Source organism: Bubalus bubalis, chromosome 6 (genome assembly GCF_019923935.1).
Source record: "Bubalus bubalis isolate 160015118507 breed Murrah chromosome 6, NDDB_SH_1, whole genome shotgun sequence".
In the NCBI taxonomy this organism is placed as follows: Eukaryota; Metazoa; Chordata; class Mammalia; order Artiodactyla; family Bovidae; genus Bubalus; species Bubalus bubalis.
In genome coordinates this window covers 119,753,375-119,776,102 of record NC_059162.1, presented here as the reverse complement: position 1 = coordinate 119,776,102, position 22,728 = coordinate 119,753,375, and the positions used below count along the sequence as shown (strand labels likewise).

Here is a 22,728-nt window from a genome sequence, read left to right as displayed (position 1 = left end):
GGCTTCTCGCTGCAGTGGCCTCTGCTGGGGAGCAGCGGCTCTCGGGTGCCTGGGCTCCAGTGGCTGAGGCTCGTGGCTCTGGCTGCAGCTCGCGGGATTTAGATCGCAGGCTCAGCAGCGGTGGTGCCCGGCCTCACCGCCCTCGGCACGCAGGCTCGTCCCAGACCAGGATTCCTTACCCTGAGCCACGAGGGAGGCCTTCCAGTGCTTTTAACTGAACGTTTAAGATGCCTCCAATGAAAGCCCCGAGTCCACACCGTGATGCTGTAGGAGCATGTGAGGGGCACAGCGCGGGGCTCCTGCTGTGTGGGCCCCTCTGTTCTCTGCAGGTGGAGCCCCGGGAAGCAGAGGCCCAGCGGAGGCTCCGGCAGCCTCCAGGGAGCTCACTTCCACTCCAGGAGGCTCGGCCGGGCGCCCTGGTGTCGGCTCGGGGGCCCTCCCAGGTTGGCACCATGGGTGCTGTCACCTGCGGGTGAGTCTGTGGAAAGACCTGGACTTGGAAACACCAGTGGATCTAATACAGTCAGTGAGGGGAAACGTGACTGTGGTGTCTGACGGGACGTGAGCTCTCCCTGTCAGACGGTGTGTGTCGGGCCTTAGGTGTGACCGTGTGTGTCTGATGGGATGTGAGCTCTCCCTGTCAGATGGTGTGTGTCGGGCCTTAGGTGTGACTGTGTGTGTCTGACGGGACGTGAGCTCTCCCCGTCAGGTGTGTGCATCGTGCTCGGTTGGTGTTGGGGTATCTCCCCGTCAGGTGTGTGTGTTTGTGCCTGGTTGGTGTTGGGGTGTCTCCCCGTGAGGTGTGCGTCGTGCCCGGTTGGTGTTGGGGTGTCTCCCCGTGAGGTGTGCGTCGTGCCCGGTTGGTGTTGGGGTGTCTCCCCGTCAGGTGTGTGTGTCGTGCCCGGGTGGTGTTGGGGTGTCTCCCCGTCAGGTGTGTGTGTCGTGCCCGGGTGGTGTTGGGTGTCTCCCCGTCAGGTGTGTGTGTCGTGCTCGGTTGGTGTTGGGGTGTCTCCCCGTCAGGTGTGTGTGTTGTGCCCGGGTGGTGTTGGGTGTCTCCCTGTCAGGTGTGTGTGTCATGCCCGGTTGGTGTTGGGGTGTCTCCCCGTCAGGTGTGTGTGTCATGCTCGGTTGGTGTTGGGGTATCTCCCCGTCAGGTGTGTGCGTCGTGCCCGGGTGGTGTTGGGTGTCTCCCCGTCAGGTGTGTGCGTCGTGCCCGGGTGGTGTTGGGGTGTCTCCCCGTCAGGTGTGTGCGTCGTGCTCGGTTGGTGTTGGGTGTCTCCCCGTCAGGTGTGTGCGTCGTGCCCGGGTGGTGTTGGGTGTCTCCCCGTCAGGTGTGTGCGTCGTGCCCGGGTGGTGTTGGGTGTCTCCCCGTCAGGTGTGTGTGTCGTGCTCGGTTGGTGTTGGGGTGTCTCCCCGTCAGGTGTGTGTGTCGTGCCCGGGTGGTGTTGGGTGTCTCCCAGTCAGGTGTGTGTGTCGTGCCCGGGTGGTGTTGGGTGTCTCCCCGTCAGGTGTGTGTGTCGTGCCCGGGTGGTGTTGGGTGTCTCCCCGTCAGGTGTGTGCGTCGTGCCCGGGTGGTGTTGGGTGTCTCCCCGTCAGGTGTGTGTGTCGTGCCCGGGTGGTGTTGGGTGTCTCCCCGTCAGGTGTGTGTGTCGTGCTCGGTTGGTGTTGGGTGTCTCCCCGTCAGGTGTGTGTGTCGTGCCCGGGTGGTGTTGGGTGTCTCCGTGTCCTGCAGCACCTCCGAGCGCCCGGCCTCCCCCCGGGCACTGCGCCCCAGTGCGCGCAGGTTCAGCAGCTGTGCTTGTGGCCTTAGTTGGTCTGTGGCGTGTGGCTCTCGCTCCCTTACCGGGGATACACCCACCCCCTGCTTTGAAAGAGCAGGTTTGCACCAGTGGACAGCAGCGATGGCCCTGGGTTCAGTTTTTTAAAAGGTGCTTCGTCAGGCTGCTGACTCTGAGTGACCCCTTTTCTTAACGTGGGATTTCCTTCATTGTATCTGGGTTTTTCTATCTGCAAAGACTCCTTTCTGCGTGTCTGTTTTTTTTCTCTGTCACTGACACCCTTTTCTCTTTTTCCAGAATCTAAGTTCTCTCAGTGTGTGTGACTCGCACTCTTTGTAGGAAATGGGCGGGCGGCGCCGCAGGAGCTCTGCCCTCATGGTCTCGAGGGCGGGCCTGTGGGCATCGCACGCTTGTCCGTGGCGCCTGTCCGCCACTCCTGCCTGCGGGGGCCGGACTCTTCCTGGGCACCTCCCCTGTGCAGGCCACTGTGCAGCACGGACATCACGCCCTGCTGTCCCAGCCCTGCTGTAGGCTGGCACTCTATCTGGCCTCTGGAGCCTGGGCAGAGCCAGGTGGCATAAGCATAGCAATGAGGCGGAGAAGACCCCACACTCCAGAGGGAGACAGAGCCGGGGAGGCTGTGCCTCCTTGGGCCCTCAGGCCAGAAGGAGCGGGCGGCCTCCTGGGCAAGGGAGCAGGCTGGGCATGGCGGGGAGGCCAGCAGACCTAAGGAGAGGTGCAGCCTCAGGCCACAGGCCTCTGGTCCTCTCCTGGAGTCAGAGAGTGGAGCTCTTGGGGGCTGTCAGCAGTGAGGGGCCCAGGCCCGGGCTGGGAGCCAGGGCTGTGCTGTGGGCGTGGGCCTGGCAGCATTTCTGCCCCTGCCCAGTGGACAGGAGGAGGCTTTCAGTGGCATGTGCCAGCCAGTGGGAAACACTCTTTTTTGCCAGATGCAAAGGTGGACACCGAGACCCCAAAGCCAGCGGAGAGCCAGGACACATGCCCCACGGCCCCCGGGGGCTCCCTCCCCGCCTGCCCGCCGGGGTAAGCCCTCCAAGGGAGGGGCAGGTGTGTGCGGGAGGGGAGGGTGCTCTGGCCGCGACGACGGAGGTGGCCCCGGTGCCCCACATGGCCGTGCCGCCGCCTGCTTTACGGGGAAGGAAGCATTTAGTCAGGATCCAGCGAACTGGTCCCAGCATAACTTCTCCGTTTGCTGTGCATTTTTAAACAACACAGTATTCCATTCAGAGGAGCAGGGCTCAGTTTGGAAAACCCGGGAAAGTAGGAGTGAGACCCGCTTGTTCAGTGGTCACAGTCCTGCTGCGCAGCGCTTCTGTGTTCCCAGCCAGGTTCTCGTTTTGAAAAATCCCTTTGAGACTGAGTGGCAGCAACGTGCCCGCCTCGCTGGGTCTTCTCCTCTGCCCCTGGGAGGCCTGCTCCCGCTCCGCTTGCTGCCCCTCGCTGCCCCGGGGTCAGGACGCAGGTCAGCAGGGCCTGTCCTGAACCTGACCGGATGCACTTCCTCGTCTCTGGCTTCTTTTGCTAGCCATCGTGTGAGGTCCATCGGCACTGCACAGGTTTCAAGTTGTCTTGAAATGATGTTTTAAACCTGTGCTGTGTGAATGTGTGTGTTTAAGTACTGAGGCATAACGGTGAGCAGCAAAAGTGCCCCAGCTCTCCTCCAGACCACCTCCCGTGCCCTGGAGGCTGAGCCCTCGCTACACAGACGTGTGTGCTCGGAAGCGCCCTCCCACACGTGTGCCCGTGCTGGAGGCACCGTGCGTCCCCGGCGCAAGCCTGCCCCTCGAGCGGCGCCTCGGCCCGCACACGCAGCCCCTGCCCTTTGCGTCCAGCCCGGCTTCTGGCTTCGCTTCGGTGGCTGCAGCAGCATGGACCCACCAGTCCTGGCTGAGCACGCGCACGGGGCAAGGAGGGGAGGGCCCTCACTCCTTGCTTCCCTGGAGAGTCCTGCGGCTCATAGCCGCCTCCACTGCCGAGGTCCTTGAGCGGGGCCTGCCTCTCGGTGCCTCTTCCTGGCCCTCTGCTGCATTGCTTACCCATCGCTGCACGCCTGTCCCCCAGCCAGGCCAGGCGCGGCCACTCTCTGTTGCCCTCGGGGCCACTGTCTGGCCTGGGCTGACCCAGGGCAGCGCCCAGCACTGTGCTGTGTGGCTGTTAGTGGCTGGGCTGGACCCCTGTCCGTGGCTCCGCAGTCACCTGGGGCTGCGGTGGCCTCTTCCTCTGTGGTCCCCCATCCCCAGCATGCCGGGGGCTCTGTGCTCTGGCTCCCAGGACCCCGCGCCCAGCTCTCCCAGCTCTGACTCCTCTCGCCCTCCCGCTCTGCGCTGTGGATCTGGTGGCGTTCGTAGCTGTCATGGTTCCTCCCCTTTCTCCCCTTGCCTCCCACTGCGCTGGGAGCCTGACCACCCTCAGCCCGGTGAGCGTGGGGACCGCAGCCTTGAGCACAAGGTCCTAGCGCTCTGACTGAGCCTGGGTGAGTCACTGCTAACTGTGGATTTGTCTGGAGAACATGTGACTTGGTGTTTCATTTTTTTAACTTTGTTATAGAAGTTCACCTTCTCTCCTGTCCTGTTCATGGTGGTAATCGCTTTGTGCTCGTCTCTGCTGGAGGGGGAGTCCATGTGATCTCCTCTGTGGCTCCTAAGTGACTGTGTCGTCCTGCATCACAACCCGCAGGGGGGACAGCATCCCAGGAGGAAGCCAGTCACCGCCAGAGCACCCGCGAGACGTGCCCGAGGGAGGCCCATCCGCCCACAACGGCTCATCGTCACCCGAGGGCCAGCGGCACTCCGTCTCAGAGCAAGAGCAGCCGGTGACAGAGGAGCACGTCAGCCGGGGCCTTCAGCCGGGGAGTCGATCTCAGCTGGGGGACACGAAGCCGTCTGCTTCCCAGGAAGACTCCGCAGCCGCCATCCCCGGTGCAGACGGGAGCGCTGGGGATGAGACACACGGCCCATGTCAGGAGGCGCGGGCGGGGCGGGGCGGCACCAGCGATTCAGGCCAGGGCCCTGACGCTGCCACGGCCGCACCCCACACCGAGGGTCATCTGGCCGGGCAGGACTCCCAGGGGGAGCAGAGCGTGCTGCCAGGAAGCCCGCGCTCGGCCCCCAGCGCCCCGGGGACGCTGCAGCTCTTGTTCTCGACGCCGCCTTTGGACGAGCCCTGGCTGGGGGCGCAGCAGGACAGGGAGGAGCTGCATACGTGCCTGATAAAGGAGCAGCTGTCCGCCTTGAGCCTCGCGGGGCCGTGGGGCGTCTCCTACGCCGAGCTGGTCCTGACAGGGCAGCCCCCGCCCCCTGCCCCTGCGTCCTTGTCAGACCTGAGAGCCACAGACCCACGGGGCGGCCGCTCGGGCAGCTCCTCGGCTTGCTACGCCCTGGCCACGGACCTGCCCGGCGCCCTTGAGGCTGTGGAGGTCCCGGAGGCTAGCGAGAATTCATTTTCCTGGAACCTCAAGGAGCTTGTTTTCAGGGACTGGACAGACCGAACTTCTTCCAACTGTTCATGCGCCACGTCTGAACTCGGGGGCACACCCTCACCTTCGCTGGTGGGCTCGGACGCAGACGTGGGTGTCCTGCCCAGGCAGCGGTCAGACGTGCTGGACGACCGGGAGCTGCTGCTGCTGACCGGCACCTGTGTTGATCTGGGTGGGGGCCGGCGCTTCCGTGAGAGCTGCCTGGGCCTGGAGGAGACAGAGCTGTCCCAGACCTGCCTGGTGTCCTCCGAGCACCAGGACGTGAACGGCCCCGACAGCCCGAGCAGCGTCCCCCCCATGCCGGGAGCCGGCCCCGAGGACGAGTGCCCATTGGAGGCACCTGGGCTGAGCTTCCAGGTCACCTCCACGCCCGTGAGAGCCGAGGGCCCCAGCCCTGCACCCCTCAGGGCAGCTGACCTGCAGCCGGAGATCCAGGAGGGCACCTACATGGGGAGCTGCTACCACCGGGACGGCTCGCAGCTGAGTATGTGCGGGTGGGTGGGGCAGGCGGGGGCCTGGTCTCCTGCTGCCCCCAGAGTGGGCTCTGTGGGGCTGGGGGGCCTCCTCATCCTGGTGTCTTGGAGGGCTTCACCCCCGGAATAGTGTGGCAGAAATGATGAATTATATTAAGAAAAGAACCTGAAGTTATAGTTTGCCTCTTGAAAGTTAGGACCTCAAGCGCGTGTGCTGGGGGGCAGGCCGGGGTCCCGGGCGCTGTGTGCGGTGCAGCAGGGGGTGGGATCCCAGAACCCCGGCCTTGGCAGTCCCTCCGGGAGGGGAGGTGGGGCTCAGATCTCCACAGGCTGTCGGGCTTCAGGGGCAGCCAGGTCTGGGTGAGCACCGAGTCGGCCCTCCCGTCGGCAACCTGTGTCCTCCGGGGTGGGGAGAGCCTCTGTGTGGCTCTCCACACTGTCTTCTGACATTCTGGGTGAGGTTTGCCACGTGTGGGATTTCACGTCTGCATGTGGTCCGTGTGCGAGGAGGCTGCCCGCCCGGAACCCCCGCTCTGGGGCTGGCGGTCAGCCCTTGGCTTGTCGCTTTTATTTCCCTAATTTCCCAGCGGTGCTGCATTTCAGCCCGTCGTTTTCCTCACTGCCAGTTTCCTGGCATTGACTACAGGGCTTTTTTCCTAACCTTAGAAGAGTTTCACGAGTAATATATGTTATTTCCAGAAATACTAGAAATAAAAGGCTAAAAAGAAGAAAGTAAAAGGACCTGTAAACCCCCTGCCAGGAGGAAGATAGTCACATTGCTTTGCTGTGTCCCCAGGAGGCTGTGTCCACAAGCACCTGTGCCCGCTGGGGTGCTGTGGTCTGCACCGTGTGCAGAGCGGGTGGCACTGTGTGCGTGGCTCTGTGCGTGCAGGGTGCTGGGCAGCTTCTCTAGGCTCATCTGCGTTGGTGGCTGGGGGCGGGTCCCCCGAGTCACTTGGCCTCTGGCTGCCCCTGGCCCTGTGCTGGGGAGGTGCGGCCGCTGGCCTCACCACGCCCTTCTGCGGGCGCGGGGGCCCTGCCCGCACGGCTGTGGGGCTCAGTGGGGCCCAGTCTCGCCGCCCTCCGCAGGTGTGCAGTTTGAGGTGCGGCGCGTGGAGCTCCAGGGCCCGGCCGCCCTCTTCTGCTGCTGGCTGGTGAAGGACCTGCGGCACAGCCGCCTGGACTCGGCCCTGCACACCCGCCTGCTGCTGGCCAGCCTGCCGAGCTCTGCCCACTCCACCTGCGAGCCGTCCGCCGCCAGCCTGGGGGAGGTGGGTGTCTGCGGACGGCGCCTGCTGTCCACCTGCCCCTCCCGTCAGAGCCCCGTGCCCTCCAGGGCGGGAGAGGCTCTGCGTGGCTCCCCACACTGCTGTCCGACCTGGGTGAGGCGCGAGCCGCACGTGGCTTCCAAGTCTGCATGTGCTCCGTGTGCACGGTGGGGCCTGGTGAGCGCCAGTTTGGACTGGCACATTGAGGCCCTGGGTGTGCCCTCTGGAGAGCAGTCTCGGGCTGGGGACCCCAGGGGCCCGAGGAGTGGGCGGGGCAGTGGCTGCCGCTCTCCCTGCCCACTGTGTGCAGGGGGCCGCGGCCGCCTCCGCTGTCCCTGCTTCAGCGTGCTGTGTGTGGCCTCTCAGGCTTGCCTTTGTGGTCACAGGTGCTTGGAACCAAGCCCTGGTTTGAGGAGCCCCCCAAGGCCGTGGAGCCGGAGGGGCTGGCAGCCTGCGAGGGGGCGTACTCCCTTAAGTACAGCACGCTCAGCCCGATCGGCAGCGGGGCCTTTGGCTTCGTGTGGACGGCGGTGGACAAGGAGGCGAATAAGGAGGTACTGGGCTCCTGAGGGCTGGGGGGTCTGGGTGCTGGGGGGTGGCCATGATGCACCTCACACCCTCCCTCCCAGTCCCACTGTGGGTAGACCTGGGGCGTTTGGTGACCATGCTGCCTGTCCCTGCAAACCTCCAGGCCACCCGGATGCCCTGGGCCTTGCCCGCTGCTTCCTGGGAGGGCCTGTGTGGCACCTGTCGCCACGCTTCTCGTCGCTGCCGGAATCTGCCTCGGCTGCAGGCTTGGCTGGACAGCAGGGGGTGTGTGTGAAAGTCGTGCTGGTTTTAGTGATTCTGAGTTGATCTGTCTGGTCCTCTGCTGGCACTGATGATTGTGCCGCCTTCTCTGCTGTTTACATCTCCTTGCCTTCTTTTCCTTCCTTCTGTCACCTTGGCTTGGACCTGCAAAGCCGTGAGGAGTAACAGGTATGGTGCCCAGCCTCCTGGTGGGCCTCTGCCCCCTCCAGTGACTCCTTTCATTTCTCGATAGATACCTTTTGTTTGAGGCTCTTTCATCTCTTGATGGATGCTTTTTGTTTGAGGCTATTTCATTTTCAGTTCACTTTTTTTTTTGATTTAAGGAATAAACGTTGACTTAGGCCAAATGACTTTTTAGCATCTATTGCAATGATCATGTACTTGTTTCTTTTATTAATATGTGAATAACCACAGTCAACTTTTATTCGTAGACTCAATCCTTTATTGCCGTATAACATTTTTTTAGTGTGTTGCTGAACTTGGCTTGCTAATATATATTTTTTAATGTTTATATTTTTTTGGCGGCTCTGGATCTTAGTTGCAGCACGTGGGATCTTTTAGTCACAGTTTGTGGTATCTAGTTCCCTGACCTGGGATCAAACCCGGGCCCCCTGCATTGGGAGTGCAGAGTCTAAGCCCCAGGACACCAGGGAAGCCCCCTGGCTTGCTAACATTTTTATCTGGGATTTTCTGCTTTACATTCGTGTGTAGGTGAGCGTTTTCCTTTGTGCGCGTCAGCTGTGTGGGGCCCGCGGAGCCGGGGACGTCAGTGGCGGTGCTGCCGTGCCGTCGCGTCTGCGGGTGCTCCTGGCCAGGGCTGCTCCCCCTGCTCGCCTCACTCTCGTGGCACATTCTCTCCTCTTTGCTGGACTTGCCAGAGAATTGCTCATGTTTTTCATCAAGTGTTTCTTTTCTTTATGTTGCTTTTCTGGTCCTTTGTGTAAACTTTGCTGTTTTCTAGCTTCTTGGATTGAGTGTGTGTTTCTAAGCTGTGACTTAATACTGAGCTCTGTGCTGTGTGGGGTTTTCTGAGTGTGCTCACACCCCCTAAGGTTTAAACACACTGCTCTGGGCGTCACGGGCTTCTTGGCTGACTCGTTAAGTTTCTGTTGCCATCTTTATTTATCCGTGGGTGGTCACCTCATTCTTGGTCTGCATCAGCAACCCAGCAGGCACTGTGGGCTTCCTTTTTCTTTTTTTGTGGCCGCATCACACCATTTTTTCCATGTATTTGTCTTCTGTCCGCCCATCTTGTGGAACTCTCTGGTTAGTTCTCCAAACCAACATGATTGACATTTTTGTTCTTTTTTTTCCAGTTCTCAGGCCTCTTATTTCATTTTCTTGGCCGGGACATCCAGTCCTCGGTTGAGAAATTGGGGTGACCTGGGGTATCTGGGGAACACCCGCTCCGAGACCTCCAGGGCTGGTCTTGCCATCAGCCCACCCAGGTCCTCCATTACCCCCACCCTGCCGCTGTGCAGGTCGCGCAGGTCCACTCGGGACTTCCGGCTGGCTGCCGATTTGCTCCTGGCCCCCTCAGGCTGGACGGTTGTTATTAGGTTTCCTCTTTCACGTCCCAGGACTCGGGGGGAGGTGGGGGTTAGGTTGGAGTGAAGGCGCCACAGCTGCCGGGGGGCCGGCGGGAGGGGCTGCGGTGACACCCCGTCTCTCCCGTAGGTGGTGGTGAAGTTCATTAAGAAGGAGAAGGTTTTGGAGGACTGCTGGATTGAGGACCCCAAGCTTGGGAAGGTCACTTTAGAGATTGCCATCCTGTGCAAGGTGGAGCACGCCAACATCATCAAGGTGGGGCGCCGTCTCATGTCCGCGCCCGAGCGCGCTGCCTTGGAGGAGTCCCGGCAGGGCCGGGCCCAGCTCGTCCCTCTCTCTTCAGGTGCTGGACGTGTTTGAGAACCAGGGCTTCTTTCAGCTGGTAATGGAGAAGCACGGCTCTGGCCTGGACCTGTTTGCATTCATCGACCACCATCCCAGCCTCGACGAGCCCCTGGCGAGCTACATCTTTCGACAGGTAAGACCGGGCCTGGCCGCCTGGGCCCAGGACTCCAGAGTCAGTGATGCTGGACCCGGCCTCCGGTTTGGGGATGTTACTGAGTAGGACACGTGTTTCGAGAAGAGAATTCTACTGTTGAAGTAGAGAGAGTGAGGTTGGGGTTGGGGAGGAAGAGTGAGGCCAGGCGTCACCCTGGGGTGACCGGGGATGTGGGATGAAGATTAAAGTGTGTTTATATTCAAATGATCCCCACCCAGCCTCAGAGAAGAACCAGTGCAGCTCTCAGGCTGGGCTTGCAGGCTGTGCGTCTGATCTGAATCCTTGTCCACCATGGGGAGACCCTGCTCATTTGTACGTGGACCTCACTCGAGCCAGCGTCTCACAGGACTGCTGGGGCTAAATCAGAGAGTGCAGAGGCCCCCGTGCAGCATGCCCGAGTCAGGCGCACGGGAAGTGCTGAGTAGACGTAGCTGCCCAGTTAATTGACCTGCAAAGATTGTGGTTCTGGCCATCTCGGGATTTGTCTTGGTTTCTTTCGTGTCTATCCGTGTATTGATCTTAGTCTGTTTGTTATTTTTTGGAAAGGGAGAGTAGCCAGCTAAGTGGAAAGGTGTCCTGTGAAAGAGAAATTGGGTGTTGGGGTGGGGCAGGGGAGACAACAGTTCTTTGGTTTGGGGAATGTGGGAATTTCATTCCAGATGATTCCTTGCTCCCTGGAAAAGGTGGAGGGATGCCAGGGGGTGCGGGGTGGGGGGATGTGACCAGTTCACAGGTTTGCTCTTGTGCCGAGGTCCAGCCCCGGCTGATCCAGGGTATTCGAAGGAGAGACGGCTAGGCGACCTATTCAAATGTTAATTAGAGATAATAAAGAGTAATAGAATGAGGATAGCTCAGTAGGAAAATTCAGTGGAGAAAAGAAGCTGAGTGGCTTGGTTTACGCGGAAAATCAATATAACCCGTGACACCAGGTTAGCTCTGACCACGGAGGCCGCAGGCGCCCTCTCGAATAGCGGAAGGTGCCCCACCTTAGACACCTTCTCGAGTGGGTCTTAGAAGCCCAGGCAAATAAATGGTCGCAGAGGATATCCGCGCTCCAGATGGACACTCAGCTGGAAGTTAAAGGGAAGAATGACATGGGGAGACCAAGCGTTGGTGAGCAAGGCCCATAGCTTTATTTTCAACAGGGGCTTTTATACCCTAAGTTACACATAGAGGATAATAGGGGATGCAAAATCAGCAGTTTTTGATGCTTATCAAAAACCAGGGTTTCTTTCCTGCAGATTTATCGTATACAAATGGTTTAGGTGATTTACATCATCTTCTGGCCAGAGGCCTATTAACATTTTATGACTCTTGACAAGGACTTATCAACAAAGACTTATTTTCTCTAAGAGTAATTATTTTAAGGTTTGGCACCATCTTCCGAAGATAAGATTACGTTCCTATAGGGTGGATGTGTAATGGGTTTACAAAGGAAAGAATTTACTACCTTAAGGGTCTAAAGTTACTAACACTAAGGCCACTACTTATTTTTTCTACATACAAACTATATTAATTAATGCACATTCAAGGATACAATTCAGGGGATGTGAAAACTTGGCAACAAACATTGGCTCATCAATGAAATCTTTTACTAGTTTTATTCTGACAGTTTCTAATTCTCTGAGAGGCTCTAAGCTATTTGAATATCTTAAGCTTCCCGTGCCTCTGGAGGCTGGGAGACTGTAAACAATCGTATGCATAGCTGTAGGTGTCCGGGTAAACTTGTCAGGCGAGTTAGAGAGCCATCTGAGGGGTTTGGATTTAAACACTCCTAATTGCCCAGGAACTTTATTAATTGGAGCTGTAAGTTAACTCTTTGACAGAGAGAGTGAGATGGTGGTGGGGGACAGCCCCCAGTAAAGTCAGAGGTGAGAGCACAAAGCAATAAAGTAGGCAGACTCTGGTTTTTGGGGGGTAGATGCTCGAGAATATCCCGGGGCACTCCCGAGGCTCGATCCCGCCTTTGCGTATGCCGAGCCTCCTTCCTCATGACCTTTGTCACGAGTGGAATGTCTCTCGCCGGCTCCCGGCACTCTTGGTTTCCTGGAGCTGACTTGGTTTCTAATAACAGCTTCCATGAACTGGTATTTCTTCCCCAAAGCTATGAATGCCCAGAAATTACTGGATTTCTGAAATTAAATTTCTGAGGCACCTACTTGTAAGTTTTGGTCATCACAGTTCTGCCCAAAGAATGCCACCTCTCCCTGTCTTCCTCCTCTGGAAGGTTATACAGGCATCTCCTTTACTTGATGGTGGAGGTTTGTTTCTAAAATCTTCATGGCAAACAGGTTTCCGTGTGACATGACACGTGGAGTCACTTACCCACAGCTGCTGCCTGACTGCTGTTCATTCAGGGCTGCTGATGCCGCTGACTCTGTGTCCGATACTTTTTAACTTCTGCAATAAGTCTCCCCAGCCCTTTCGTAAATCAGTGTGCGCAGTGGGCATCACGTGTAAACGTGGACTTGGCTCCACAGAACAGCAGTGTCGCGTGCAAGCGTGTGCGTTGCCTCCAGCTCTGGGTCGCGTCTGCTCGGTGCACGGCTCTCCTCTGTGCCGAGCAGCTTCTCACGCGGTTCGGGCTTGTTACTGCTTTGCAGTTAATGACCCTCAAAGTTGTCCATATTCAGAGCAGCATGTGGTTTCTGCTTCCCACCTGGGCCTGATACGTACATGTGCCTGTGTGTATGTCGATGGATGTCCGTACATGTGTGAGCGTATGTGTGAGTGTGTAAGCACAGACATCCGTGTGCGCGCGCACATCTGTGCAGTGCTCCATGTGCACACGCACACGCGTCTGTACGCAGATGTGCAGGTGTGCACACGTCTGCGTGTGTGGATGTGAGTGCACGTTCACTCATTCATTCTGGCTGAGCCAACAGCACTCTCAGTCTTGCTCGTGCTTAGTCTTTGCGACCCACTGGACCGCAGCCCACCAGCTCATCTGTCCCTGGGGGTTTTAAGGCAGGAGTACTGCAGTGGGTTGCCATTTCCTTCTCCAAGGGATCTTTCCAACCCAGAGATTGAACCTGTGTCTCCTGTGTTCCCTGCATTGCAGGCAGATTCTTTATCTGGTGAGCCATTGGAGAAGCCCTCTTTATGCAAGTTAATTAATTCAGCTTAGTTTGTCTGCCATTAATTGTTGCTTCTGACTCAAAGATATTCATTGTAAATGTAAAATCGTCTCTAACGACCTGAATGACTGTGTCCATGAAGTCACTGTGCTCATCGGTACAGCTGGTGTCCGAGTGGTGAGTGGGGTCGGAAGTCTTACTAATCGCGCTTAAACCTCACTGAGGTGCTACTGCTACTGACCCCTCGCCACTCGTGCCGGGCGGCGGCACATCCCAGTGCCTGCCCTCTCGCGCTGCGGACAGTGCAGACTGATGCGCTTGCCCGTTTCCCGGGGAGTTCTCGTGAGGCCGCACCGCTGAAAGGCCGCAGGCGTTGGGGAAAGCATGGCTCCACCCTGCGCTGCTCTTTGAGAAGCTGCCAGAGCCTGGAAGTTGCAGCCTGGATACTGGGCTTCTGCTCGCAGCCCTGCTCGAGCTGCCCGATGAGCTCTGGGGAAATCACTGCCCCTCTGGGCCTTCTCCTGGGCCACTGCCCACACAACCCAGCCCACGCTCATTCAAGCGTCCACCACCGTCCTGCGGCTTCTGCTGCCGTCTGTCTGTCCTGCCTAGACGATCGCTCCGCCTGTCGTGGGGTGAGAGGATGTCTGCCGGGAGGTCGCTGGTGGCCCACAGACCGAGACCTTAGAAACTGTGTCTATGTGGCGCCCCTGGGAGTGCACGCACGCGTCTACGTGGCGCCCCTGGGGGCGCACGCGCGCGTCTACGTGGCGCCCCTGGGAGCACACACGCACAGGCGAGGGGTCCTCCGGGCCGCACACGGGGTCCCTCTCGCTGACGGTGCCGCCTGCTATTCCTGGGGATTTGCCGAGGGGCAGGCCTGGTGGCTCGGATGGTAAAGAGTGTCTGCAACATGGGAGACCCGGGTTCGATCCCTGGGTCGGGAAGATCCCCTGGAGGAGGGCATGGCAACCCCCTCCAGTATCCTTGCCTGGAGAATCCCAGGGATGGAGGAGCCTGGCAGGCTACAGTCCACAGGGTCACACAGAGTCGGCTTCAGCTTCTTTCTTTCTGTGAGGTCTTGTGTTCAGTGTCCTTATCACAACGGTGGCCCCTGTTCCAGCTGGTGTCAGCGGTGGTGTACCTGCGCTCCCAGAGCATCCTCCACCGGGACATCAAGGACGAGAACATTGTCATTGCCGAGGACTTCTCCATCAAGCTCATTGACTTTGGCTCGGCCGCCTACCTGGAGCGGGGCAAGCTCTTCTATACCTTCTGCGGGACGATCGAGTACTGCGCGCCTGAGGTCCTCATGGGGAACCCGTAGGTATCCCGGGCAGGCAGCCTGCGCTCACACCTTCCGCGGCAGCAGAGGGAAGATCGGGTACTGCACGCCCGAGGTCCTCATGGGGAACCCGTAGGTGTCCCGGGCGGGCAGCCTGAGCTCACACCTTCCATGGCAGCAGAGGAACGATCGGGTACTGTGCACCCAAGGTCCTTATGGGGAACCCATAGGTGTGCACCCGAGGTCTTCATGGGGAACCCATAGGTGTGCACCCGAGGTCCTCATGGGGAACCCATAGGTGTCCTGGGCAGGCAGCCTGCGCTCACACCTTCTGCGGCAGCAGAGGGATGATCGGGTACTGCATGCCCGAGGTCCTCATGGGGAACCTGTAGGTGTCCTGGGCGGGCAGCCTGCACTCACACCACCCAAGGTCCTCATGGGGAACCCGTAGGTGTCCCGGGCGGGCAGCCTGTGCTCACACCTTCCGCGGCAGCAGAGGGAAGCGGCTTCAGGTTGTGCCTCTTTGTGATGAGGGTGCCGAGTGACAAAGTATGCTTCGGGAGGTCAGTGGGCAGGAAAAGGAAGCTCAGTCAAGGGAAGCCAGGAGTTCATTAGCCAGCCTTCTCACCTTTTGTGTTTGGAGTTCAATATAATTAAAAGTTAAGAGACGATAAAGAGTCCCCGAATTTGGGACTCTTCAAAGGCATGAAGCGAATTTTTTTAGTTGTTTATTTTGATGCCAGCACCAGCAGGCTAGTGCGGTGGTGTGCGGTTGGGCTGGCCGCGTGAGGCATGAAGCGCTAATGCAGGGCCCGTGCTGGAGCTCACCCACTGCTGCTGGCGGTGCTGGCGCTGACCGGCTCGCCTCCGCGTCAGCTGGGCGTGGGGCAAGCCCCCTGCTCTTGCCGAGATGAGAAGCGGGTCCAGCTCTGTGCTGGGGGCCTGGCTGGGGCAGGACCCAGTCTCAGGGAGCTCAGGAGCGGGAAGGTCGAGACGGAGCTCAGGGGTTGTAGGGCTCCTCTGAGCATGGAAACGGTGCTCAGTGTTTGTGCCCTGAATGCGTAGATTTCTGTCTTGTCCACGTGCGATGGAACTGGTCTTTACCCGCATGAGCTGAGCTCCAGGCAGGTCTGACTGCGGGTGTTTCACTGTGCCTCTTTAACATGCCCTCTGGAGAAGCGTGGCTCTGACGTGTCTCCCAGGCAGGCTCGTGGTTAGAGCATTCAGGACCTTCACCGCAGGTTCTGCCCGCGTCTTTCCTCTCGTTTCCACAGCCTTCCGTCCCTGGGTGGGAGACTGGACCCCACTGCTGTCGTAAGGACAGTCCTGTTGGCCCAGGGCTGCGCCTGTGGGCTCACGGGTGTCTGTGGCTGCTTCTGTGCAGCTGTGGTGGAGAGGGTTAGTGTCCAGAGGCCACGCGGCCCCAGCCTGCGCTCGTCACCGGCGCTTTACAGCAGGAGTGCTGACCCCTGCTCCGCTCTGCCGGTGTTCTCTCCTGGCCTCCAGCGTGCTTGCCATCTCTTTTCTGCTGAAGCCTCATTCTCCTGTTCTGGCATTTCCTCTCACTTCCTGAGCTCTGCCCTCATGATTGCCTCCCGGCCCCCTGCCCCTGGCTCCTGCCTCCTGGGGTCCCCGGCCCTCTGTGGCCTCTGGAAGGCAGAGGCTCCTCTTGGACCTCTGCTCACCAGCTCCCTCAGCCACCGCATCTGCACTCCTGTCTGATGAACACAGCTGCTCCCCAGGCTGCCCCCGCCCCCACCCACAGCTCCAGACCTGAGGGACCAAGCACGCTAGCAGCATGGGGCCTGGCCCTCTGTGCAGGAAAAGGTGGATTCACCCTGGTCTGCTGTGGGCATTAGGGTTGAACCATGTAGATGGCTGGCAGAGGGCCGGCCTCTCAGAGCCCAGGGACGGTAGCTGGGAGGAGGGGATCTGTAAGCACAGAGGAGAACCAAGAGCACCCCAGGGCGCCATCCCCGAGGCCCGCTCCTCCAGCTGGCGGCTGCCTGGACTCCGCGCCCCACCGTCTCCTCCCTCCTGCTGCTGAGGGCTTGCTTCATCCTTACAGAGGCTCGCCTGTGCCAGTCTCACCTTGGGCTCCTTCAGGTCTCTTCTGAAGGGCAGGCTGCCCTGCTCTGACGCCGCCGTGGCTCCCCAGGTCCCTGGGGGCCTGGCGCTGCCTGCACTCCTGGGTGTTCCCTCCTCCTGCTCCAGGAGGCTCCCCAGCGGACACTGTGCTCGGCCCCTTGCCGCCTGCTGACTTGGTCTCTCCGCTGCTGAGTGGGCCTCTGCTTGTCGTCTTATCCCCAGTGGCTGGCGGGGGTGCCTGGCGGGGGGCGGACGTGGTTGAGGAGTGTGGTGCGTCTCGCTGGGGGTTGCTCTTGGATGACGTGCGGGGTCCTGGCTGTCTTGTGGGGCTGGCCCAGCGCCCCGAGTGCCTCCTCTTCCTCTGGCAGGTACCGGGGGCCAGAGCTGGAGATGTGGTCCATGGGGGTCACGCTGTACACGCTGATCTTCGAGGAGAACCCCTTCTGTGAGCTGGAGGAGACCATGGAGGCCGCAATAAACCCCCCGTATCTGGTCTCGGAAGGTGAGCTCGCACAGGCGGACATCCTGGGCTGGCTCCTGTCTCAGAGCAGCGCACGGTGTCACCCACACAGGCACAGCCGGCTCGCTCTCTCTTCCATTCCTCTCAGACTTCGATCTGAACAGAAGGGCAATTTGGAGGTGACTTTGATGTCATGACTGATCTTAGGGAGTTTGGACCGGAGGGGCTGTCTTCTGAGGGGCACACTGGCAGCCTCTGAGCATGGCCGCGGGGAGGGGGATGGACTTGACCCCCCACCACTTGTGTGGAGCCAGGGTTCTGTCCCTCCTGGAGCGCCTGTGAGCCGGCTCCCCGCAGAGCTATGAGAGCGGCTTGCATCTGCAGTGCCGAGCCCTGCCCGCGGGCCTGGATGGCCCCTGGGACCCATGCCTGGAGGAGCTCCAGGGAGCCGGACCACGGGGTTCTGAGGCCTCCCAGTCATGACATGTGATCCCAGAGTCCTCATTCATCACCACAGGTGGTGAGGTGACAGGCGCCCTTAGGCGTCAGGCCTGTACCTGGGTTCTTCGCTCAGGGTGGAGGCCCGAGTCTCAGTCCGTTCAGGTTGCCATGCCTACCCATCACAGGCCGGGGTTTACAGTGCTGACGTTTATTTCTCACAGTCTGGAGGCGGAGATCCCGAGGTCAGGGTACTGGCGGATTCCAGCTGGTAGACAGCTGCCTCTTCCTGTGTCCTCACCGGGTAGAGAAAGGAGAGAGCAGGCCCTCTGGTGCCTCTGCTGATAAGGGCACTGAGGCTGGGGGGGTGGGGCACACCACCTCATCTGACCCCCTTCACCTGCCAAAGGCCCCACCTCCTACTATCATCACATGGGGAACCTGCAGGGGGCACAGTTCAGTCTAGAGCCACCTGGAAGAACTGTAGAGCTTTCCTAACGTTCTGGATCCCTGTGATAGTGGGGCTCTTGCAGCCTGCTGGTGCACCTGGGGCTGCTCCACCCTGGGGGTCTGCTCCACCTTCAGGGGCTGCCCCACCCTGGGGGTCTGCTCCATCTTCAGGGTCTGCTTCACCCTGGGGGGCTGCTCCACCTTTAGGGGCTGCTCCCTGGGGGGCTGCCCCACCCTGGGGGTCTGCTCCACCTTCAGAGGCTGCCCCACCCTGGGGCTGGGGGAGCTGCTCCACCCTGGGGAGGCTGTTCCACCTGCAGCGGGGTGGGAGTGGGCTGCTCCGAATTCTGCCCCCTGGGCTCTCAGGACAGTCACCTGGGCACTGAGGTCTGGAGTGGCCCCAGTTGCGGTGACACCCACACTGTTAAAGAAAGTGGGAGCCAGATGCAGACTCAGGGCTGGGGCTCTCCTCAGCACTCATGCGCCCTTCCCGTGGGGAGAGACCGGGGCTCCACAGCTGGCCACCTCCCTCCCCTCGCGACACATGATGCCTGTGTCCATGGCTCTGTGTCTCTAGAGCCCCAGAGGGCAGCCCACGTGAGGGCTCCTGCCCGCTGGTGTCATGAGCAGCGTGGGAGCTCGAGCACTAAGCTTTCATTTCAGGGGCCCCACACACCTCCCACAGCACTTCGGGAAGCATGGCCGGGGACCCGCCTTCCAGAAGCCCCACGGTGCTGGTCAGAATCGGAGGCCCAGGCCCTGCACTCGCACAGTGCGTGCCACCCACCCCCAGCCTGGGCCACCGTCAGCCCTCTGACCACATGCCCTTCCGTTCCCCAGACCTCATGAACCTCATGTCTGGGCTGTTGCAGCCTGTGCCCGAGCAGCGTACCACCTTGGAGAAGCTGGTGACAGACCCCTGGGTGACACAGCCCGTGAACCTGGCGGACTACACCTGGGAGGAGGTGTGTCGGCTAAACAAGTCAGGTGAGCAGCGCAGCCCGTGCACCACGGGCCAAGGGGGTCCCAGTCGCTCCCTGCCTCTGGGGGAGGGGGTCTCCCTCCTGCACACTGCCCTGGACACCAAGGTGAGGGCCCAGGGCTAGCCTGCTGCCTGTGAGCCGGACTCCAGAGGCCCTGAACACCCCCGGGGGCCTTAGAAGGTGGGTGAACGCCCGTGGGTGCCCGTGACAAGGACAAATCCACAGATGAGGTGGAGGCCTAGGGAGAGGGTTTGTGAAGTGCTGATGGCCAGAGCGGGGGCGAGGAGGAGAGCGGAGGGCGAGGGAGCCGGGGCCCGCGGTGGGCCTGTGCGTCCGGGGCCCGCTGCGCAGGGGCTGTGTCTGGATGTGCAGCTCTGGCACAGCGGCAGGGTCCGGCGAGTCTCGAATGATGCCGGGTGGGCTCTGCAGGGTTCCTCTGGTGCCTTCTGCTCTTCAGAATACCTCCAGAGGGAAGCCAAGGGTTTCAGAACGCTGTTGCGGGCAGGTGACGCGGCCTACCTCTCTTCCCCTTCAGAGAGCAGAGCTCTGTCCACCGTCGGTCTGGAGCTGGACGGCAGGAGCCCCAGTGCCGCGGCTCGGGCCCCAGAGCCCCACCGGCCCTCGTGCAGCAGGGCGGGACCCAGAGCGCCGGCTGACCCGGCTCCCTGCTGCTCTCCGGCACTCGGTTAGGGAGGCATGGCTTTCTCAGGTGCCGTCCATTCAGAGAGGAAGTGCTCAAGAATTAGGCCTAGCTCATTTTCTAAAAACTCATCTGTTAGAACAAAAGCCAGTGATGCTGTACTATTCTAAGTTTACAAGATAGACATGGAATTCATTTTTTTTCATGGCCTTGAAAAAACATTCTAGTGTTTGAGTTTTGTACTATTAAAGGGCTTTTCATTTGTGAATTTCCAAAAGGCATATGAGAGGTTTTCATTTCTCTTTGTACTTTTGTATACGTGCCTGATTTCTGTTTCCTCTGATTTGGCGTACGCTTGTCTGATACGTGGAGTGTGGAGAACTGTTCGCCAAATGACCAAACTGTTTCCTTATTTCCTTGAACGTTTTCCAAATTAAAGCAGTTTTATTAGTAAACAATTACCCTGACTTGGACCACATGAATTCTTCTGCAGCGCTGGTACGGCAAGCACTTCATTTCCTTATTTTTCCATCTGTGCGTCTCCACGTGCCACAGCGGTTCCGCCTTGGTCAGCTTGGGGGTCCCTCTTTGTGCCCAGCAAGTCTCTGAAGCTTGGCCAGTCTAAGGAGACTGGAGGGCATGGTGTGTCAGCCATTCCCCTTGTGCAGAGCTCAGCAGGGCTGGCCCATCATCTGTCTCTGCTCTGCTGTCCACCCCCACCCCTCCCAGCACCTCAGCACCCCATGACTATGCAGAAGTATCCAGCCCCGTGGACCTCCCACTTGTGACTATGTGGGGGCATCTGGCCCAGGGAGCCCCTGTGACTATGTGGGGGTGTCCGGCCCCAGGGAACCCCCTGTGACTATGTGGGGGTGTCCGGCCCCAGGGAACCCCCTGTGACTATGTGGGGGCATCTGGCCCAGGGAGCCCTTGTGACTATGTGGGGGTGTCTGGCCCCAGGGAGCCCCCTGTGACTATGTGGGGGCATCTGGCCCAGGGAGCCCCCTTTGACTATGTTGGGGGGTGTCTCCCCCACCCCCGTGACTATGTGGGGGCATCTGGCCCAGGGAGCCCCCCGTGACTATGTGGGGGTGTCTGGCCCCAGGGAGCCCCCCGTGACTATGTGGGGGCGTCTGGCCCCAGGGAACCCCCTGTGACTATGTGGGGGTATCTGGCCCCAGGGAGCCCCCGTGACTATGTGGGGGCATCTGGCCCCAGGGAGCCCCCCTGTGACTATGTGGGGGCGTCTGGCCCAGGGAGCCCCTGTGACTATGTGGGGGTGTCCGGCCCTGAGTGTCCCTCTCCCCGTCCTGATCAGGACCCAGTGCAGCTCTCACACACTCAGATAACTCCTCCCCTCTAGGCTCCAATCCACCCTAATCTGAAATTCAGCCTCTATTTTGTATCTGTTTTGGAGAGGAGGGAGTGGTTGGGGTCAGAAGGAAACCTTTCATTTTACCCCCTGCTCAAATAGCAGGAAGAAAACAAAACCAAGCCCAAGGCCCCAGCACCCCTTTCCCATGTGTCCTCACTCTGCTGGGCCGAGGCTCCTGCCCAGAGGACCGAGAAGATGCTCAGGGCCAGCCTGCCTCAGGTGCGATCCTGCGCCCAGTTTCCAGTGTTCGTGTAGGAAGTATGCAGCTATCTTGATGACAGTTCATTTTATTCTCCACTTCCGGGATATCGGATGTCACCATCCCTTCCCTTTAGGAAGTGCTGCTTGAGTCTCTCTGATGTCTCAAGAGAATGACGAGGGCTCTTCCTCTGTCCAGCAGAGATAGTAAAGGCAGGACTTTTAGAAGTGTATTTTTTAAAGTCTGTAGTAAGTTAGTAACATTTACTCTTCAGAATCAAACAAGTCTTATGATGTTCTAAGAACTCTTCAAAGGTTAAAAAAAAACCCAAATATTTTCCTTTGTAGTTTCTATTATGCTTATAATACAGAAGAAGTTACAGAATGCTTTTTTCAGACAGGTGTGCAATGGGCTGAAAATGCAAAGTTCTAGGTCTCCAAGAACTGTTACTTCTGTATAAGAAAAATAATTAAAACTCACCTGATTTGTTGGCAGAGGAAAGCCTGAACACTTTGAGAGTATTCTCTGCAGAAAGAATCCAGGCAGAAAAGTTTTGAGGCAGATGCTGAAAAATTTTCCTCCCCACATTACAGTTAAGATTCCAAAGAGCAAGGCTTTCTCAGGGCACTGACGTTGCTGCCAACTTTCTGGAGTGATCCCTGCATGCCAGCCACTCCTCTTTCTAGACCTAGACACCTATTTAGGTTCTGTGACTCCTTCCAGGGAGGCACACAAGGATGTTCTTAGACTTTGGGTGTAAAAGCATTAACGTGATTAGCTTTGCAGTACTGACAGCTGCATATTTCAAGAAGAAAATCAGGGTAAAAAAGCAAATCAACAGAAACAGAACCATTTCTTGAGTTCCACACGGTTTACAACCTTCCTCTTTTTTGATATAATCCTTTTGTGAAAAGATATATTTTTAGCATCCTGTCTGGTGCCTGGCCCAGAGCAGGTACTCTATAAACTGTATCCATGCAAAAATCAAGTCCTTTTCCTCAGTTCAGAAACAAGTAGATACAACAAGAAATGCTTACAAATTAAGGTTTGGGCTTGAAACTGATGGAATTTAGGCAGCTGAGAAAGTACACTCTTTTGTTCTTCTTCACCACTATCCCCTTTTGAAAGATTCCCAGTTTCTATATGAACGATTACAGGTCTATATCCAAAATTTAAGAATAAATGCAAATTAGGCTGCAACAATTTCATCCCAGAAGGAAACCATACCTCTAAGTTGGGAGGAACTTTTTAAAAGAAAAACCGTAGACTTCTGGAGTTCCTTTGGACAGTTTAAACACATCTAGAATATGTGTGTTTTTATCAAGAATTATAATTGGAGCTGGCAAGAAGGCAGGGCGCTTGTCTACAAAGGACGGGCTGCAGTCTGAGACGGTTGCGTAGCTGTAAGAGGAACTCCTGAGACCATAAGGCTGTTCCTGGCAGGTGCTGCTCTGGGTAGGCGGGGGCGTCCCTGGATCTGGGAGGGGGGCTGAGACCCGGTCCTCCGCGGCCCCCAGACCCCATTTGGAACCTGGTGATCACTCCATTCTCATTTCAACTCGACACTAAAATTCTTACTGGATACAGATTCCACATCGAATCTTAAAGAACGTCACCTGGGACGATTCCATCTTATTCAGACCCCCCAGTCTCTGCCTTAAGCTCCTTTCTCCGGGGAGGTTACTGCGGGACCAGGGGGGCGGCCGGTGTGAGCCGAGGTTACAGTTTTCTCTTACGAAAAGCGAGCGTGTGGGGAAGGGGCTGTTCATTTGTTCTGCCAGCCGGGAGCTCCGGAAAGTGGGAATCCGGTCAGAGTGGGCACGAAGCAGGGAGGCCGCGGTCCGGGAGCCCACGGTGCAGGCGG

The 22,728-nt window shown here is 58.7% G+C and overlaps 1 protein-coding gene and 1 long non-coding RNA gene across 9 annotated transcripts in view; one reads left to right on the top strand and one right to left on the bottom strand.

Annotated features, from left to right (window-relative positions):
* PASK (PAS domain containing serine/threonine kinase) overlaps nt 1–19,751 on the top strand; it is a 35,801-nt gene extending 16,050 nt beyond the window's left edge. For 3 of the 8 annotated variants that reach the window (XM_044945412.2, XM_044945409.2, XM_044945411.2), the window contains 10 exons: nt 2,726–2,819; nt 4,473–5,755; nt 6,834–7,015; nt 7,399–7,566; nt 9,500–9,625; nt 9,714–9,848; nt 14,070–14,269; nt 16,688–16,821; nt 18,540–18,654; nt 19,080–19,751. In XM_044945412.2, coding sequence (XP_044801347.1) covers nt 2,726–2,819; nt 4,473–5,755; nt 6,834–7,015; nt 7,399–7,566; nt 9,500–9,625; nt 9,714–9,848; nt 14,070–14,269; nt 16,688–16,821; nt 18,540–18,654; nt 19,080–19,473 — 2,831 coding nt within the window. In that variant the 3' untranslated portion in view covers nt 19,474–19,751. Of the gene's footprint in view, nt 1–2,725; nt 2,820–4,472; nt 5,756–6,833; nt 7,016–7,398; nt 7,567–9,499; nt 9,626–9,713; nt 9,849–14,069; nt 14,270–16,687; nt 16,822–18,507; nt 18,655–19,079 lie in introns of all 8 variants that reach the window. The other 5 variants (XM_044945413.2, XM_025289315.3, XM_044945414.2 and 2 more) reach the window with 5 other exon arrangements.
* On the bottom strand, nt 19,445–22,611 carry LOC123465913. Its single transcript, XR_006641238.1, has 2 exons — nt 21,345–22,611; nt 19,445–21,054 (listed from the first exon to the last, which is right to left on the bottom strand). It is a non-coding gene; the product is annotated as an uncharacterized LOC123465913 (long non-coding RNA).
* Nucleotides 22,612–22,728: the final 117 nt, after the last annotated feature.